This window comes from Ambystoma mexicanum, chromosome 2p (genome assembly GCF_040938575.1).
Source record: "Ambystoma mexicanum isolate Mex_15411 chromosome 2p, UKY_AmexF1_1, whole genome shotgun sequence".
Lineage (NCBI taxonomy): Eukaryota > Metazoa > Chordata > Amphibia > Caudata > Ambystomatidae > Ambystoma > Ambystoma mexicanum.
The window spans coordinates 1,017,302,389-1,017,323,469 of NC_090923.1; the positions used below are offsets into that span (position 1 = coordinate 1,017,302,389).

The 21,081-nt window shown below is 45.2% G+C and overlaps 1 protein-coding gene across 1 annotated transcript in view; it reads left to right on the plus strand.

Moving 5' to 3' along the window:
• PLCB3 (phospholipase C beta 3) overlaps positions 1 to 21,081 on the plus strand; it is an 869,107-nt gene that overhangs the window by 761,572 nt on the left and 86,454 nt on the right. The window contains exons 21-22 of the mRNA XM_069644864.1: positions 5,255 to 5,416; positions 5,997 to 6,096. Of these exons, the coding sequence (XP_069500965.1) occupies positions 5,255 to 5,416; positions 5,997 to 6,096 (262 nt within the window). The remainder of the gene's footprint in view (positions 1 to 5,254; positions 5,417 to 5,996; positions 6,097 to 21,081) is intronic.

Below are 21,081 nucleotides of genomic sequence, written 5' to 3' on the forward strand. Positions count from 1 at the left end.
CTCAAACTACCCTGAAGAGAACATATAACACCTGCTCTAAAAACACTATATTGGCTACCAATAAAACCATTAAATTCAAATCAATGTGCATCACGCACAGAGCAATCCCCAACCAAGGCGCAGAGTTCCTGAGAAACAAATTACGCCTACATTAACCAACAAGAAAGCTCAGATCAAGTAATGACATCCGCCTGAAACCCTACAACAAAATAAAACCCAGAGGATCTTCTTTCTCTCACCAGGCACCGATAACTTGGAACGACTTACTAAAGAACATACGTAATATAAGAAATCACCCTCTATTCGGGAAACTGCTCAAATCCTGGCTCTTCATTGCGTAACTAGAAGACCGCCCACATGGGCGCACACATAGATAAAACAATGATGAAGGAAGATACTTACCCCAGATCCCACCTAGCAATCTACTACAAACAGAATCTAAGGAAGACTCTCTACAACATACCAAACTAATAAACTGAGCGATAACTATGATGGGGTGACACCAAAGACTGAATACTTAGGCAGACCAAGGCGGAAGGACAAGAACTCATCAATAAGCACCCTGACCCTGAATCAGACCAACCCCCAACAGACCGATGTCACAATAGATGGTTAGGGAACATGGGGCAGCCTAACGCTCAAAAGTACAGGCAATGCAAGCGCACGCGGTAGTTCCAATGGGCAAAACGGGGTCGCTTCAGGGGTCTCTAGCAGCTCAGGAAAGTGGGTGAGGCGATGAAGAATAGGTTCCCACTATTCGAGGAGGGTCTCCAATTGAGGGCAGAGCCGATTCCAAGAGTTGGGAATAGTTTGCACTAGCAGTGAAAAGGAGAGGAGCACCCAGGGGCTTCTCGTGCATAGAAACGGATGGAGGCGCTAGAGGCCACTGGCTAGGGTTACGATTACTCACCGACCCCCGGCGCACTCCGGACCAAACTTCAGCAGTCAAGTCCACTTCGGTTGCAGGTTCAAGTGCGGCAATTTGGCGGCTCTGCAGCTTTCAGCGATGAAGATACAGCGATGAATCCCAAACAGGACAGTGGTGATTTCTCTGCTCCTGGTGGATGGATCAGGTCAGTTTCACTGCAGCAGCTTCAGGGGCAAGAGGGGCACAAATGTTCCCACCTGCAAAGGTTGTCACCACAGCTGGGCGACACAGTACCCGCGTATGCTTTGGTTCTGGTGCACTCGTCTCACAGGGACACTTCCGAGAAGGCTTACTTGCAGGTTTTGGTGAAGGTGTCGAGAATAATTGGTCCCACTATTCCAATGGGTCGAAGCGTCTTCGCAGACCTTCCAGGACGACGAGATGCAGAGGGGTCCCACGGGACGGTAGCGGGCTCAGGGTGCCAAACCTTCCAGTGGGTCACCAGTGGTTCCTCGACTCAGCTTCTTAGCTTCAGGGTACTTGGATCCTATCCTTCATTCAGTGAGAACTCCAGAGATCGACATAGTATGGCTGTTTGGGGGCTTCTCTTATCCAGAATCTCCTTTGCGCCAAAACAGAGAGGACCCAATGGGGCATTCAGGCATACCATACGTGGACCAATCACAGACCACGGTGGTCCCATGCAATACACAACACTCCAGACTCTGGCACCCAGGATGTGTATTCGGGACAGACCTCCCAGCACACATCCTGGAGGCACACACACACGGCATGCAGAAGCCCACAAAAGCTTCGATTTGCGGGAAAACGCATGCCCAAATAAGGACTGACCCGGGTCGGCTCGACCTGGGGAAGGCAAAGGGGCAAGATGGCCAAAAGACAGGACAAAGAACCTTGTGACAGTTTACCTGGCTGGAAAGGGTTACAATTATTGTACACTTGTTACATGTTGCAGAAAAGTTGCAACATTGGAAAAGGACGAAGGGAAACTAAATCACTCAGTACTGACTGTTTTAAGGGCATGTCAGTTTCCCCATAAAAATTGAGCGAAAGCCCAGAGGAGTGCAGCATAAGGCTGTGCTCCCCTGGCAAAGTCAGACTATGGTTTTGAACAGAAGCAAAAAGTTGGGGAGTACACAACTGGAGGGAAAATTACACAGAAATGGAAATCTTTCCTAACACCACCCACACCCACAACATACCCCCACCACCCTACTTACCCTTCCTTCGTCCTGCGCCCCTGCAGCGCTGGGTATCCAAGGTCTGGTTTCACTTCCGTGATCGGGAACCGGCGCTGCAGGGTCCTTTTTTGTTTTTTTTATTTTTTTGGCAGCTGCAGGGGTGTTGCGGGGGACACCCCAACAGCCCCCGGCTTTTTTAATTTGTTTTCTTCTGGCAGGGAGCTAGGGGTGGAGCTAGGGGGGTATCCCCCGCAAGCCCTGCTCACTGTAGTGAGTGGGGCGTAGCGGGGGACACCCCACCAGCCCCATACTGACACCACCGAAACACCTAAATGCATACCACGAAAGGTTCAAACTTTTGGTAGTTAGAACTTTTCGTGGTGTGTTTTTTAGGTGTTTTCGTGGTGTCGGTAATTTTTATTCGGACATTTCGTCCGAAACCAAAAATTCACACAACCATCTCTCGCTCAGCATACAGCACGCACTTCACCTTCACTGCAACAACATTAAACATACATTTAAACAGCACCAACAGCACACAAGGTCTCGCCCCTGTCCGATGCTCACACCAAAGCTAAGCGCATGGTGGAAACCGAACTGAAGCCACCAACAGCACACTACTTCCCTCTCATTTTCCTACTCCCACTTTACCAGAGTAACCTGATCCGCCTGGGGACCAACTCTGTTGATGACGGTGCGCTATATAAATAACTTTAACGTTTGTGTGTGCATCCTCGCAGCTTGGGTCATCAATGCTGGGTGCCTCATTTGGAGGGGAGTAGTTAGATGGCGGATCAATATCAGGTGGCTCACCGTCAGCTGGGACGTAGTCTTGATATTCATCTGTTCCCTGAGTACTGCTGTAACCGGGTCGGGTCAGGACCAGTTTAGTCCTGCTCCTCCGTAGGGGGCCGTGGGATAGGTGGGTAGCTGCGGGACTGGTAATGCCTGTCAAGGAGGTGCCAGAGGTCTCAGTCTGGGAGCTGGGCCGGGTCCACTGGGACCCAAGGGGACAGTAGGCGTTGCTGAATCTCTGATACCAGAGAGTGGAGAGTCGTTAAAATGTCCAAGGAGATATCCATCAGAGCTGAAGGCATCTGAATTGGGGCATGAGGCCAGGGACTCGCATGGTGAGCTGATTTCTCTGGCAGTGCAGGCTCTGGAGCTGGTCTTCCGAAGATTCCTTCTCCTTTTCAGAGGGGGTGCAGCATTGAATCCCCCTAATGGGGGATGGTCCAATGGGAGGACCCACAGGGGTTGTGGTCTTCAGCAGAGGATCCCTGGTGGGCTTTGGCAGAAAGGGGAGTGTTGGTGCCAACTCCTTGCCCATGCTGGTGCCTCTAGGGAAAGTGGCTATCACAGTTGCACTTAGAGCAGATAGAGCCCTCCCTGCTGGTCCACTCAGGACTGGCAGAGGTCTTCGAGGCAATGCCACCCTGGACGCAGCTGTAGTAATGATAGACATGGTAAATGTAGCCGTCGACGGGGCGGATGCTGATACTGCCGGCCTGACGGACTATGTCCTCGACGGAGCCTTCTCCGACAACGGCCTTGGGGTTGTTGAGGATTTTGATGACGACGATGAGAGCTTTGTCGGCGGGGTCTGCGTTGATGGTGACGGGATCCCCTTTGTGGCCTTGACAGTTCAGCTGAAACGCTGCAGCCGTGGCACTTGTTGACGATGGAGTTGGAGCGTGTTACTACTTCGCATTCTTTGGCTTTCCCTTGGAAGCACTGTGAAAGGACCTCGACCTCTTTGCAGAGGGAGTACGCTCCTTTGGCCTAAGGGAGTACGCTCTTTTGGCCTGCTAGCTCTGGAAGAGGCATGACTGCGTACTCATGCAGAGTCAGAAGCCTTACCTTCCTCGAGCCACGCCACCAATGGCGATCCTTCCTCGGCTTCGAGGAAAGAGAGTGGCAAATGGGGCGTCTTTCCACATCATGGTCCAGTTGCAGTAGATGCACTTCTGATGCTGTTACTCCACATAGACATTCTTCTGGCCGCATCTTGAACAGGCCATAAAAAGGCACTTCTTCTTAGCCTCTGACATGGCATGTGCAGTAGGCCCAAAATACAGCTTTCAGCCCCCCACAACCTGAATTCATGCAAGACCCATGCCGGTAAGTAACTTGTTCCTTACCTGAACAGTGACATTTTTTTCTAAGGCCCTCCTAGGTCCCTCAAGTTCTCCAACAAGCCCTGGATTTTTACCCTTGATTTATTAAGGTTTTTTACATCAGTCTATTGCACGCCAGCCTCAGGATTTACAGTGTATCAATGTGAGATGTTAATATTTCCCCGCTTGGAGTGCAATATGCCCTTCTAGGCCCAGGGACTGTTTGACTACAATATATTGTATTTTATGCATGCATGTCATGCTCTACCATGAATAAACTGAGCTCCTATGTGTATTATGCGTCACCAGAGTGCTTATTTGTCTTAAAATAGTTATTAAACGTGTGACCTCAATAAAAAAAAAGTGTCCTAGCCAATCGGGGAGCTCGAAATGCATGGTAATTCCATTGTTAAAGTAACATTTGTCACTATAGCAGGAATTTGCTGAGCAGCCTAGTGGCAGTTGTTTCGTTTTTGCCTTTTTGTAATGCAAGATTGCATATAGCATCTTTTAGCACCAAAAATGAATTTATGAGAGTCATATACTCGAGGTCTCTCCTCATGTTTCAAGTCCTGTTCAATATGGCCTGCCCTGTGATGATTGAGAGTTTGGTTAATATATTCATGCACAAAACAGTAACCTATCGATGGCCATGCCATTGTAGAGCAGTAGTCGGCATTGCAGGAGAGGCTCATAACAAGCATGTCTATGATAATCGGCCAAAATGCTTAAAAACCGAGGGCAAAAGAAGTTATATTTCAAGGCCCAAGCACTAGATCAGCATGTGATATCTATCACTCTTCCAGGCTATTTATTTTCCAGTCAATGCTTCTGGTCACCTCGTAATGTATGGTTTGGCCAGTCCTGAAATGGACTGTTAGTAAGGCGTCTGTCGTACTCCTCCTGCTGAGGTTTGGGATATATTCATGTAAGACCTCTCTTGAATTCCTTACTCTTATAGTTGGATGTATTGATGAACACTTTTAGTAAAAGGTCTGAAAAGGCATAACTTCTGAATGACTGATATTGTGAAAAGTCATAGTTGTGGCCTTTCTTGCTTTCTTTAGATTATCTCAGGTCAGTTCCTCTCAGACAAGAAGGTGGGTATTTACGTGGAGGTGGATATGTTTGGTCTTCCAGTTGACACCAAGCGCAAGTACCGCACCAAGACCTCCCAGGGGAACTCCTTCAACCCTATCTGGGATGACGAGTGCTTTGTTTTCCATAAGGTAGGATAACCTCCAACACCACTGGCCTCTTTTGTTTCCTCCCTGTCTATCATGCTCTTGTCCCCTGTGTTTCTACAATCTCGCCCAACACATCTTTGTCCACCATTTCACCTAATGTTTCATTAATGTTTTCTTTTTTTGCATATTGTTACCATCATCTTTACCCTTTTCTTCTCTTTCGCTACACCTCTATGGAACCCCTTTTCATAGCTCGTCCTACCCATCTCCTTTCTGCTTCTGTCCTATGATTTCTTTTGCCTTTCCTTCTTGTTCTTGCTCTCCTGAAGCAGTGTCACTAACCCCATTTTCTGTCTCTTGTTCCCTATGTACACAGGTGGTGTCCCCTAGCTCTTCCTTTGCCTGCTGTGACTGGTTTATTGGCCTCAAGGGGGTGCCACCTGATTCTGACTTCATGCACTGTGCATGTTTCTCATTTCCATATGTGGTCTCCTGAGCTTACCCTGTGCTGTTTCTTCTTCACTTGTCTATCTTCCCCATGTGCCTTTGTGTCCTGATTCATCTCCTCAGGTTTTCCCAGTGACCTTGGCCCCATGGTTTGTTTCTTGTTTTCCTTCCACAGGTGGTGCTTCCAACCCTGGCTTCACTACGAATTGGCGTCTTTGAGGAAGGTGGAAAGTTTGTGGGACATCGGGTCATGCCTGTGTCAGCCATCAGACCAGGTGACTAGAAGTGTTGTGATCATCTAGGTTGGAGGTTGATGGATGGATGGATGGAGGGAGGGAGCGAAGGAAGAAGTATTCTTTTAAGAGAAAGAGGGTTGCTTGGAGTCCCCGTGAAGTACTTAGGCAGAACAGTTTATCTCACATTTCTTAACAGGCACAGTGTGGCATATTGAAGTTGTTACTTTTTCCTTAGCATTTAAAAAGCCTCGAGATGCTTCCATCAAGCAGATATGTCTTTCTCGTTGTTGGCCTGTGGCCCTGTCGGTCTACTGAGTTATCTACCACTGTCTGCTGGTGGTGGGCACTATGGAACAATGGTGCTTTCCTTTATACCATTGATGAAACGCCCCGTCGACGTCCCTTTTTCGAAAATAAATCATGTAATACTCTGTACCAACCACTAGATGTCGGCCCATGTAAAGCATGTGCATTTCAGCAGATGCAAGTAGAGCAGGACATTTAGACGTGACCATTTGGATGCTGGATGTTCTGGCGTGGCTTTTTTGACATGGGTCCCCTTCGGCGTGCCCTGTTAAAATCATGCCAGCTTGTTACAAGAGCAGATCAGCCCGCGACCGGGGCTCTTGTTCTGGTCCTCAGCGCAGCTTCTGTTTTTTTGCCTTTCTTCAGGCACTAGCACTAGCAGGTTAACGGCAAAGGGGGAGGCGGGAGGGGACGTTTGGGAAGGAGGGCTGACAGATTGATAATAATTACATTAATAAACATTGGCCAGGAACACTGCATGTTTTGTCACTCCCCATGATTATAGGTTTAATAACCCATAAAGCCTCAAAATACCTAATTTGACATGGAGTAATACCCCCATGAAAAGCGGCAGTAACGAGCCAGGCAGTATTACCATATTTGGTCATTCTGCCTATCCCTGATGGAGTTTTTTTTCCATATTGGATAGGTTTCCAGTGAATTACTGTTCTCACTTGTAACGGTAGTACAGATTCTAATGACGCTCTGTGTCACTAAACTCACCAAGCAGAGTAGAGCAGTTTTTAGTTGAAGCATTTTTGATGTGGGTATGTTTATATTAATGTTTTTTTTCAAAACCATTGTGGCCTGAATGAAGACGCATGCCGGGATAGAACAACAAGTGCATGGAACACACTTTCCCCAAGCAACGCAGGCCACAATCTGTAAAACTAGACAACACACAGTGAATCTTGCACGTGGCGTTTGTGCATCAACACTTCATTCTTAGTGGAAATACCCTCAAGAAAGGTGTGTAGAGGGGTGCTGGGTGAGTAGACTAGTGTGCGCTGGGAGGGCCACTTTGCCACCCTCTCTGAAACTTTATTTTCAATGTAGAAAAAGAAGACATTAATGTTAAAAGCAATAACATATTTACAAAAATTATATACAAATTCACAAACATCAAAAACAATAGTATCGATGGAAACAAAACCCACCCTAACCCGCAGTTCACATCTCATTATCTACATAATCTAATTCAATACAGTTCCAAAAATCTCCCCCATATCTTTGCAAACAAACCATTCTTGCCCTGTCTCCTATATAAACGTTCCTCCATAGCTGCCAAATCTCACATTTCACTTAGCCACATTTCTTTTTCTAATGTAGCAACAGATTTCCAGTTCCTAAGGATAATTTTCTTACCCACTGAAACCCCTCTAAATAACCATTTTTTTGGCACTGAGAAAGGTCATCCAAGATGGAATCATTCCCCAGAATTATTGTCTCGAAATTAAAATCAATTGTCACATCCAGGATTTCTACACAAATTTCACAGACATCGCTCCAAAACCCATGAACCTTCACACAATCCCACAACATATGTTCCATCGTACCATTATCCTGAACACATGCCCAACATTCCGGACCATCCTTTAAACCTCTCCTCCATAATTTTTCCGGGGTCCAATAGACCCTATTCAGGATCTTAATTTGTCTTTTTTCGTTCAGTCAAACCCAAGGAACACAGTTTGACATTCCCACACATCCGTGTCCAAATTTCCTCAGTAATGGCCATGCCAATCCTCTGACTCCATTCATTTCTTAGCAAATCATTGCCTTTATATTCAAGTAGAATCTGACTGTACACCCTGCTCGCTAGGCTGCCTTCATTCACCAAAGATTTCCATGTAAGAAATTCCAGATTCAGACTATTTTGAAAATCAATCACACCCACAGTCAACTTCAATTTCCTATAGTCTGAAAACATGAAACCCTCAATTTGAAATTCTTTGTAAATCTCTAGCGCTTTTCTACTCGCCCTCAGTGAAGAGGTCACCAACCCAACTGACACCACCCAAAAACCATTCAGAACAGAATAACGTTTTGTCATACAGTTTGATAGAGGGATTCATCCATATTGACGCATTCGATCTCTGCATGCATTCACACCCAACAAGACATTCAAATTCTTCCAGGAGTTTCTCAATGAAGTAGTCAATATATCTTTCACACCTTTCGATGCTGTGGTTAACAATGCCCTAGGTGATAAAGGACCATTTGCACTCGTCTCAGCCAATGCCCACACACTAGGATTTGTCTCCATGAAATCAACCATGAAAGCACAATTAAAGGCTAGATGATAGGCCCTGAAGTTTGGTACTCCTAACGCGCCTTTCTCCAACGGCAATTGTAGCTTCCACAAACACAATCTAGGCGGTTTCCTGTCTCACAAAAATCCCTGTATAAACCTGTCCAATTCTTTCCAATGAGAAGCTTCAATAATCAATGGGATCATACCCAAGACATAGATTATTTTAGGGGCGGACACTATCTTTAAAGCATTAACCTTCCCCTAAAGTGAAAGATTCAGTAAACTCCAACGTTCCAAATCATTTTTAAAAGTCACTGTAAGCACATTCATGTTCACTCGCACCAGGTCACAGATTTTCGGAGTGATCCAAATCCCCAAATACAACATCTTATCCGGACACCAACGAAAACCCAGATCAGTGACATACTTTTTGCTACACCCAGGGACCAGCGGCATCACTTCTGATTTGATCAAATTTATTCTATAACCAGAAATCGAATGGAATGAAGTTAAGACATCCATTAATGTTGTTAAAGATAGATGCAAGTCTCTCAAAACTAAAAGTACGTCATCTGCAAACAACCATACTTTCTGTTGTAAACCCCAACACGAAACAATCTATATATCCAGTTCATTTCTAACAGCCGCCAAAGGCTCAATTGCCAGAACAAACAACAAAGGAGAAAGGGGGCATCCCTGTCTCGTCCCCCTTTCCAGTCTAAAAGGAACTGAGCGAATCCCATTGGTGTTAACATCTGCTGTCGGTTCCGAATATAAGAGCTTAATCCACGATCTAAAATTCACTCCAAATCCCAATTTCTCGAGGACTAAGAACAAGAAATCCCATTCCACCCGATCAAAAGCCTTCTCCGCGTCCAATGAAAAAACAGCTGCATCTTCTGTCTTGTCCGTCGCCTTATTAATTGTATGGAATAAACGCCTGATGTTACTGGATGTTTTTCTCCCTTTTACAAAACCCGACTGATTTTCATTAACCAACTTCGGCAAAAGATCCTCCAATCTAACGGCCAAGTAATTGGTCAAAATTTTGTTGTCCGTGTTAATGAGACTAATCGGTCGATAGCTCCCCGGAAGCGTCTCATCCTTTCCCTTCTTTGGAAAGACAGAAATCATAGCATGTCTAGTCGAAGTCGCTAGTAGGCCATTAGCCAAAGAGGACACAAATATATCCCTAAGTAAATTCAGGGCCGAATCCGGTAATATCTTGTAGAATTCTACCGGAAAGCCGTCTGGCCCACGCGACTTTACAACATTCAATTTGTGGATCGCCGCCTTAATCTCATCCAATGTCAGATCTCCCTCTAGTAATTGCGAGTCATATTCAGGAACTCTAGCAAGGTTCGCTCTTCAAGAAAGTCAACTTTCTCGATTAACACATCCAATTCACTCTTATATAAATGCACGTAATAATCTCGAAAAACACTGTTAATCTCATTTGGCATCCTTATTCTGAATAGATGCAATTGACCGTTGAGATTCCCTCATCCTCAACCTATATGCTAACCATTTATCACACTTCTCACCTTTCTCAAAATACTCACATTTTAGGTTATAATATTTATTTTCCGTCCTTTCCTCAATTATACCATTAAGTTCCCTTTTTAGTTTTTTTAATTCAGTAAGACCATCTTTGTAAACCGGGTCAGCCATGACCACCTTAGATAAATCACCAATCTTTATCTCAAGTTCCTTCTGCCTACTGTCGCGTTTCTTTTTCAGTCCACTCGTCAAGTTAATCAAATAACCCCTCATAGTGCCTTTCAATGCTTCCCATATCACCTCTGGCCTCAAATCGCCTGTGTGATTGACTGAAACAAAAAAAACTATTTCTGCCCTCAACTTCTCCACCTCCTTTTCCATTTTTAAAAATGTATTATCCATTCTCCAAGTATATTGTCTCTGAACAGGACCACGCAGGTTAATACACATCACCACGTGTGCATGGTCCGTCAGCAGGATTGTTCCTATTTCACTAGATTTATGATTCTTTGTCATCAGTCCAGCTGTCAGTAACCTATCCAATCTAGAGTAAACCGAATGTGCACTTGAGTAAAAACTGTACTCTCTAGCATGTCGACGTTCCAACCTCCAACAATCCTGCAAAGCATGTTCCTCCAGCAACTTTCTAAGAGAAACATAGTGGCGATCACTATGTTTATAGTTCCCAGCTACACTTCTATCCAAATCTCTATTCAAAACAGTATTAAAGTCTCCACCAAGAATGACATTTTTTGTACCCAAGTCTTGAAGCATCTGAGCCACCTTCCTAAAGAATGACCCATCATCTACTGATGGGGCATAAATATTACATAACGTCACAAAACAACCTTGAATATTGACCAGCAGAGCCACCATCCTGCACTCATCAGCTGATATTTCCCATACAATCTTCAATGGAGTATTCCTTCTAATCAAAATTGCCACTCCCCTTGATCTTGTGGAGAAACATGAGCCAAAGACCCTTCCAACCCAACCTTTATTAAGGGTGCTAACTTCATCTTTAAGCAGATGAGTCTCCTGAATAAAACAAATGTTGCTCTTTAGTCCATTTAATTGATTCATGATTTCCAGTCTCCTCTTTGAATTATTTAGTCCATTTACATTCCACGTAAGCAAACGCAAATCATTAGCCATTTTCTCTGACCCACTATCGAAGCCAAAATTACCAAATATAGGAACCACTACCACACACGAAACTCTTAAAAGGCAATTACAAGACGTGAACAAAGCCCCCCCCCCTCTGAAACAGGAGCAAGTCAGCAACAACAGATAAATACTATACACTAGATATAACATTCTAAATAGTCCAGTGTCCTGGACACCCCTCCTACAAGCCTATGAACACTACCTATACAAATAATCCCCCCAAAATACTCTGAGTCAAACGCCACCTAATGTAAAATAAATGCAACCTTGACATTCTTCTCGATATTTGTGTAAATCAGGCTAGACACTACAGTCACCACATCACCAAAATCATTTCACTCATCAACTAATCTTTCATCTCACACCAATGATCTCATCTCCATCAACAATCACGTTCATCATACAATCCCCCGCAGACCGCCTATAATATTGACAATTCTTGTCTAAGCACTGCAGCGATAATCAGCTCTAGTCACTTCTTATACCAAGCCCATGTAAGCAAAACAGCAAATACCCATATAATTTAAATATGCACATATATGCAATATTCAATGAATATAGTCCTTCACAAACGCCAAGTATTTGGATATCCCCAACTTATTAATAGGGCAGACCATATCCATGAAAACTGGATTCACATTGCAATTCAGGTCAGATACATGTCTCACATAATGGAACAATCCGATGCAAGTATATTAACATCTTAAAGTACCCCCAATCATTCCCGATATCCTCTACAAAGCATGCAAAGACTTTTCTCCCACCATACGATGTGACGAATCGTTCACCACTACATAAATCATCTAAATATTGAAATTATAATCTACTTATAATTAAGCAGGGACACATCAGTTTGAGGAAATAGAACTAATTACGTCAGCATCAAATATACCCAATAGTATTCCAATCTCTCAATATCTTCCACCCCCATGTCCAGTGTATAATCATCATTCAGGACATTAGGCCCCCAAGCGCATACCTAACAAAGAGTAAGCACAAGAACAATCTGCATAGGGATTATGGGTGATGCCTTGTGGACTGTACATATTCAGGTAAGATTCAATATGATTAAAATAAATAACAATTGAAACTAAATAGATGCAATTGCCCTTCACATATAAACCGTAGCCATACCTAGCACGGGCACCCCCCCACTATAGAACAAAGCCCAATCTCAGAATCAGACCCCAAAAGCAATCAAAATAAATAGGTATGGAAAACAAAGCACATGTAAGGAAAGAGTGTTCAACTCTGGATACTACAACTGTATGGTGTATCCAGAAAATGGGATAAATAAAAATATACTTATATATGGCAAATATGTATCTTGTCACCAGTAACCCATAAACACCCCTCAAAATTCCCTCAATTATCAAAATGATATCACCATATACATTATACAGGAACAGTCAGTACCTGGAAAGAAAGCGTGTTAATATCCAACATTAAAACTGTAAACAGGACATGCAACAACTAATTATGTCCTAATATGCAAGACCTAGGGCAAACATAACTAAAATATTTCCCAGACATACGAGAACAGTATAGGATCTACCTGGGTTCATTCTAACTTTTAACATTTCCCGTTAATCTTCAAATTTAGATCCTGGGATTGAGAATAAAAGACCAGGCTTCCCATCTAATAATCGAACAACCACCGCCCCAACTCCATCACATAGTAAACGTTACTACTGAATACAAAGTCCTGTAATGGAAATCCATTAATTGGAAAGCAAGTCATTAGAAAGACCATTTTCAACGCACTGAATCACCTGGACAGGAATCAATGTCCCAATGTCTTAATGTTTCCATACCCATCATCAATACACAATACATACCAACCAGTCATTAATGCGGGGTTCATTTTAAAAACACAAGGTAAAGCCTCAACCTCTAGAGTTGTGCTTCCATATCATATATATGAAGACGCCACGTATACACTGCCATATCCAACATATATATGATATTATTGTCCATTACATCTCAAATAACAAGAATGAACCAGCATCCCCTTCCACAACATGTTGGCACGCATCCAGGCCTAACTACATAACCTGTAGGAGCATTATTCCACAGTCAACATTAAAGCAGACATCTCCTTTGGTGATACACAGTGACACATCTGCCATACTGCTCCAGCTGTGCGACTGAAACAACTGCATTTACAGGTGGCAGAATTGATCCCTCATGGCCATTAAATGTACAGCGCTTCGTGTATGGGAATACAGAAGGTGCCTGGGATGGCTTAAAATAATCCTGTAGACACTGACAGTCTTAGAAAATCCAGAGGTTGAGCTGCCACTGCCAGTCCGGCCCAAGCAGAGGGAAGAACATACCATTATGAGGCACACAATTCCCTAACTACTTGATGCAAGGAGGCCTAACATGCCTTCCGTTTCCAGTTTGAGCTACTGTTCATGTAATGTTTGAACCAGATATAAAACTTTCTTGCCTGCGGTGCGTGCCAACATCTAAACAGTAGTATCTGGTTCCTTCATGTTAACACACAGCTAGACAGCGGGCAAAACGCAGCCACTAGGAAACACGAGCCAGATGTCGGCTATGCAGTTTCTTGAATGTGCATGAGTCATCTGGTTACTGAACGATGAAAGGCAGTGACTTCAACCCGGCTGCAGGGACTCACTTGGAGGCCATTCTGCTTAACTTTAATGGAGAAATACATCACTTGATACACGGATGGAAGGACCATACTGTCAGGATTGTGGGCGGAGTGGCTGCATCTTTGTAGAACCACATGCCATGAAGTAAATTACCCCAATTTCAACGGACATATTGAAGTCCATAAATCACAATTTAGCCAGATCGCTGGGTACCGTGCATGGGGGCGATCAGAACTGCTAACACGAAATGCATGCCTTAAAGGGATGGTTCGCCCAAAAAATTGTATTTCAAAAATAGATAGGCAATATTAAAAAAATTGATTGGCAATTTTTTTTTTCCAAGTCCCTATGTAAAATTTTGAGCAAATCGAGCTCAAAGAAAGCACATGGGGGCATCCATTTTGTGAAATGGATGCCCGTCGCTGTGCTCGCTTTTGTTTTTGCGGCACTAATGAAGGAAAAGCCAGCCAGCTGTAGTAAACGAAAGCTACCACTGGGTGGCTTTTCCTTCATTGGTGCTGTACGCGGAGGACGGGGACCGGAGACTACAGGCAGAAAAGCTGCAGCTGCATCTCAGTAAGTGCTATTTTTTTAATAAAAATAAACACTAGCTGCTTTTTTTTTTTCTAAGTTTTCTGGGCTGGAGGAGCCTGGAAAACTTAGAAATAAAACCGCAGCTTTAAAAACGTATTTATGTTTGCGGTCGCTTTTGAAGCGACGGCAAACATAAATACAACGTTATTGTATTTGAAAACGCTGCGGTTTTTCTTTCTAAGTTTCTCAGGCTCCTCCGAGCCTGAGAAACTTAGAAAGAAAAACCACAGCGTTTTCAAACACAACCGGGGAGCCTTAGAGCCCCAAATGGGAAAGCAGATTTAGGCAGAAACACTGCAGCATTTGGCATTGCAGAAAACAACCGCGTAGTGTTTCTGCCTAAATCTGCTTTCCCATTTGGGGACGAGCAACCGAGTATAATCGAACATTAAAGGAGAGACAACTTTTGAAGCCAAGATACCGTATACAGAGTGGTCTGGCGCCACGTGGGTGCTCATTCGAAGGTCTCTGTTAAGTATCCATCTGAGAGGTGGCAAATGTAAAAGGAATTGTGAAATCAAAGTGGTCCTGCAACAGCTCAAGCTAAACCCTGTGCACATTCGAAAGTCTCTGATAGTGAATGCAAACTGTTCTGAGACTGGCTGAGGGAGACTAATGGTGTAAAAGGAAGGATCTGAGCTCGGCTGAGGGGGATCCGGGATGAAACCGCGAGTCACCCGAGAAAGAATATTGTTGGAATAGGGGATTAGAGCCCAGAAGAGGGTGATCCAAAGTAGCGATTGTTGTATAAGGGATCTGAGCCCGGCTGAGGGGGATCCAGGGTGAAGACTGAATAACCTGAATTAAGTACTTGTAAGAGGAAAGGAACTCTGTGTTCGTTTTGATACATCAGGCCTGCTGAATCAAGAGACTTTCATAAAAAAAGAGATTTGGGCACAGAAAGCTCTGATGCTGGTTATGGAACTGTATCCTTGTGCCGAAGAAGCCAGAGAGAGCGCTATGCTCGAGTTAAGTCTTGTCCCATGCTGAAAATGTGTGGAATCGGGGGCCAACGGCCTGAACATTCGGACAAATCATTTGTGTGAACCCTTGTTTTTCATAAAACCCCCAACCCCCCACACTATTTGTATTTAGAGGTAAGGATTGACGATAGGTTTTTTAGTATAGGCGCTTTTATTTTGATAAGACACCACTAGGACTGCGTTATTATTTGATGGTCGTAGCTTGCTCCCATCTGTAGATTTAGAGATAGATAGGTATTTTTCATACCCTTGTTGAAGTTCAAAAACACCCTTGAACTGTGGTCACTTGTATCTGACTTACTGTTGATACTATGTTTTCCTTCCATATGGCAGAGGAACTCCATGCCAAAGAAACCAGCATCCATTGTGAGAGCAACACAGAGGGGCAGCCATTCCAAACACACAACTTTCTCTGCACCGCAACATCAATACATGCATGGCAGAGGTTACAGTAAAGGACAAACCCAAAGGGCGTAAGCCACTACCACTAAAAAATGACCTAATGGTACAGGTCCCCTCAATGTCCCCTCAGTAGGAGGGCAAAATACATCATATACCCAATATACCCAAGCATGGGAGGTGATCACATCAGACAAGTGGATGATTTCATCAGTCATGGAAGGCTGTTTGCGTGGAGTTCACACACAACCCATGCAATCTGCCTCCAAGATGCAGAAAACTATTGTTATGTTACCACACTCCAGGAGGAAATACAAGCCCTATCACTCCTGGGAGCCATCAAGACGGTGCCTCAAAACCAGGTAAGCAAAGAAATGTATTCACGTGCTAGTTCCCAAAGAGGCTGGTGCTAGACTTATTGCCCACAAATAAGTTGAAGCCCAGAAATTCAAAATGACTGCCTTTCAGGAGGCCATTGCCCCACTGAAAAAATGAGGCTATTGGGCAACAATGCATATGAAAGATGAATACTTTCATAACTCAATGATCCCAGGTCATCACAAATATCACTGTTTAAGAATGGTATTTTCAATTCAATGTACTTTTGCATTGGCACCTTGTGTGTTCACCAAGGTGCTTGCAGTAGTATTGCTGCACCTGCGGTGCAAAGGAATTCCAGCAAACCCTTATCTGAACAACTAATTAATAAGAGGAAAAGCGCAAAACAATACCTTCTGCCCACACAGAAGACAATAAATCACACAAATCAGGATTCTCCATCAACAAAAAGAAGTCCAGTCTAAATGCAAATCAAAACCAACAATTCCTAGAGGCAATCCTGGATACACAGATGGGCATGGTGTCTCCTGCATTGCATCTTTCATAGATTCACATGCAGTGAATATTCCCCGTCTTCAGGCTTTGAATCCTCTGTAACATAGAGCAGTTTAAGCTTAAACTGAAAACTTTTGGTCAGTTTTGAGCTCTAGTACAGTCCTTTTGGGCCATACTTCTCCTAGGAACACATCCCTTAAATCCTCCTCTGTCGGCCATCTTCAGATTTTTTACCGCATGTTGGTGTAAGGAGTCCTCATTTATTCTGTATTCAAGTATTCTTTACAAAATTTTGTCTTTTAAAACCTTTTTGACTAAATATTTCATCCTTTTCGATGTCTTCTCCATGGCCGGAATGCTGGGTCCGTGGACTGTTCCCGCCACTGGTAATACCTCATGGCAGAAAAGGTCAGTCAAGGCCTTTTCCATCGCCCCACGAAAGTGATACCTTCAGCAAGATGTGCTTCTAAATCTAGCAGCCAATCTTCATCTTCAGCATAAAAAGCTACCCCGTTGGTGACGTCTTTGGAATCGGCGTCAGGTAAGTCGACGCCCAGACCTCATTCCAGGTCGTCTACACCAAGGCCGTCCCCCAGCACCCCACTGACGAAGCCATCAACGGCGACAACCACCACCATTACGCGCGGATGTGCTGCTTCTTCGACGGCTACCACGTCGACTGTGACACCCTCAGTTTCTCATAGGATCATCACCACCATAGTGACAAATGTCTCACTCCCCTGGTGCTCGACCACGGGCATCGTACCCTGACCTTGGAGTGGCCGTACTACCAGAAGGTACTATTGTAATAAAGCCAAGTATTTCTTCCTCTGAGGGTGTAGAGGAGCGTGAGGAAGAGGCCTGCATGTCACCTCCTTCTTCCCCATCACGCAGGACACCACCTTCTAGAAGGCAACCTAGTTCACGCCGGGTGAGGCAATCCTAATCAGACTGCCAGAACTACCACCCTTGCACACGTCTCCGGCAGGGGAAGACTTGCCTCCAATGCAACCATCTCCATCATTGCCTACCCAAAGGGACATGTCTCTTGCCATTTTATCCACCTTAACCACACTGGTGGTAACCTTGCAACTGAGGCTACCTGTACTGGCCCCAGCTCTGCTACCACCTAGACGGTCTTGCACAGGTACCATTCAGGGAGGATAATGACATGCCACGACCCCCCAGGAGAAGTGAACACCAGTCAAGTCCCCACCAACTGTCGGATACAGGGACGGACACAGATCCTGACCACTTGAATGACGTGGCTTCCACACATTCATTGCGCACTGATGAATTTGAAGATTTCATCACAGCCAATGGGGAAACAGAGGATATTCCACTCAGGGACTCATCCCCTGATGAGGTTTCGGCCTTCCATGGGATTATGGCCAGGGCGGCCAATATGTTCAGCCTTACCACGGAGGAACAGCAAAAAGACAGTGCACTGTATCCACGCTGAGAGCAGCGCAGAATGTCCCACTGTTTAAGGATGTATGGGAGGAGAGCCAGGACACCTTGGCTCATCCTGCTGCAACCTCGGCAAAGAAAGAATGCTTCAACAAATAGTACAAGGCCCCCAGAGAGTGCTCCCGCCTGCCTCCACACCCAACCCATGCCAGACTACGTTGTTTCTGCTGCCGCCAGGAAAGGATCAGCTAATCCATCGTCGTCCTGCTCCATTCCCCCGCACAAGGAGGGCAAGCGCCTCGATGCCTTCGGAAAGAAAATTATTAGCACCAAAGTCACGACCATTAGGCAGCGTATGCAATGGCCATCCTCGCGTAATAAGATGGGTCCCATTCTGGAGTTTCTGCCCGATGACCAGAAACGGGAAGCTATGGAGATCTTCCATGAGGGCGAATTGGCATCAGACCATGCCATCACGGTCTCGGTGGACATCACTAACGCAGGGTCTCGCCAGCTTGGAAATGGAGCAGTCCTGCAAAAACTGCTGGGGTACTCGCACTGAATGAGGATTTCTCACAAAAAGGATAAATCAACCCTAACACACACCTTGGGAGGGGTCTCGGGGGGGGGGGGGGGGGCAGGGTTGTGGGGGAGTTAGGGGCTACAGATAATCGAATGTATAGTGCGTACTAAAATGGCTCAGTCCAAAAAGTCTCTTAATGAAACTGCCCTCTAGCAGAGCGTTGAAAAGAAAATACATTTTCCTCAAAAGGCTCTTGGTTTTTGCTCTGTGTTCCCTAATCCAGTGTCCAGCAAGGCCTTTATACTCGGAGTCGGGCTGCCCCCAGGTTCAAAGACCCCATTGGGTTGACATGGCCTCAGGACCTGCTCTCCCAAAGATGGGCTCAGTCTGTCATACTCTAGGATTGAACAAAGATGAGTCCATGACCTCCTCTGTTCTCAGTTTTTGGTCCCTGGGAATTTTGCTCATACCCCTCCCCCCTGTCTCGTTCCTTGCCCAGTGGAACCTTCTCCCCCTATAGCCAGCTAGTCTCAAGACATTCTCCTCTTCTCTAGTACCAGGCTCTCCAACTCAAATTGTATCCCTACTCCTCCAACAACTCTCTCGCCAGATCATATCCTTGCCTCCTCCAATAGGTCTCTTCAAATGGTATCCCTCCTCCTCCTCAATAACGATCCAAATAGTATCCCTCCTTCTCCTCCCCCTCCACGACCTCTTTCTACAACCTCCCGCAATCTCTATATTCCTCAGTAGAGGAGACTCCATTGCTCGCCAATATCCTCCGAACTCCCGCCTTCAACTTCTTCTCAAACACCTCACACCCTTAGATCGAGGAAACTGGCTTTTAAAGTCTTGTCTCTCCTTCCCGGGGTGCTGCTTAGAGTCATGTATTGCACCCGTTTTGTGTAGTCTGAGCTAGCCTGTGATTGATCCGTGCTCCTGGGGTCCAATGGTCTGAGAGGTTTTCTTAAAGCCAGGCACCATATTGGATGTTAGTGTCCTTCAACATGTGGGTGTTTTTCTCCCACCCCTTTGGAGCTTTACTGACCTGCCCTGCTTTGAACTGTTTCCCTCGCCTCTCCAGCATGTGACTCGGAAGCCCTGGGAACATTTGCTAAGCAGAGGACGTCTGTGGTCTCTATGCAGCATTTGTCACAGGAAACTGGCAATATTGTATTCCGTACAATGCTAGCAGGAGAGCCATGGCTGGTTGTCTCTCTGCACGGCAGACACGAGTATGGTTTCTATTTTTAAATATGTATTGATACGTGCAACTTTGTTTCTGCGGCAAACCACAAACTTGTTTGCGTGCGTCTCGTGAATCACGCTTGTGCATGTGGGTGTCCACGGAAGCCTGCTTGTTTTCAAGCAAATCCCGCAAAATGTATTGACCTCATTCATTGATTTTACTAATTTCCTATGTAATGCTGGCGAAGAAGAAAATGTCTTTAAACTCGCCAGTAATCCAGACTCTTCCAAGGAAAGTAATTGATTTCCATTCTGAGTGTTTAGGCTTAGCTAGTTGTGTGGGGATAGCTGTGAGGAATTCGACCGTCCGCACGGTGGGTGTGCGCTCGCCTGTGCTTTTTTGAAATGTTCAAATGAAATTGAATGATGGTAGATCAACCTCTGTACTGTGGGTGGATGCAGCCTAAATGCGCAACCCCCCTGTCATATTTAGTTGGGATATGACAGGAGGAGTACACGATGCATCTCCAGAAGAGGGAAGACCAAACCTCCCCCCTACCATTGCCATCCTGATTAGCTAACAAAGGCTCAATGGATCCGCCCTGTCTTTTTGTTGGGCCCTGCAGCTAGTGGCAGTGATTAACATACTAATACAGTGTACTTCAAACAGGCCCACATGGGTCCTGGCTGCATAGGTTAACAAAGGAGAGAGGAAATCCCAACAACCTTTCAATGCACTGTGTCAACGTGAAGCCAGCTCTCGCCCTCAGTATCAATTGACAGTGAACTGTCATGTCTGGGACTGTGCGTTTATTGTAGTCCATCCCGCAGGCGGACCTCATTCGTAAGGTACGAGAATGAGATTTGCAGGAGCCAGGGAGTCTGGTCTCGCTGTAACTTCAAGGGATACCTGCCGCTTTAAACAGGAACCACAGGGAGCTACATTAACCAGAGACCCTTTGATCCACAACTGACAGGAAGATGGGTGCGACTTAGTATCACAGGTTTTCACCCTTTTAACTTTTCTGTTGCAAAGCACTCTGGTTATGACCTCATGCATACAACAGAGATTGTTGGTGGGGACCCAGGATAGTTTTGTTAAGGCAGGCTTAGCCTACACCTATCACTGCAGTGCATTTTGCTTTAAAAGCGGGCCGAGCCCCTCTTTTTGCAGATCTGAGGACTTCACAAGGAGTGGCAAGAAGAACTCCTCATTGGACCCTGGCTGCAGGCACCGTCTGCCTT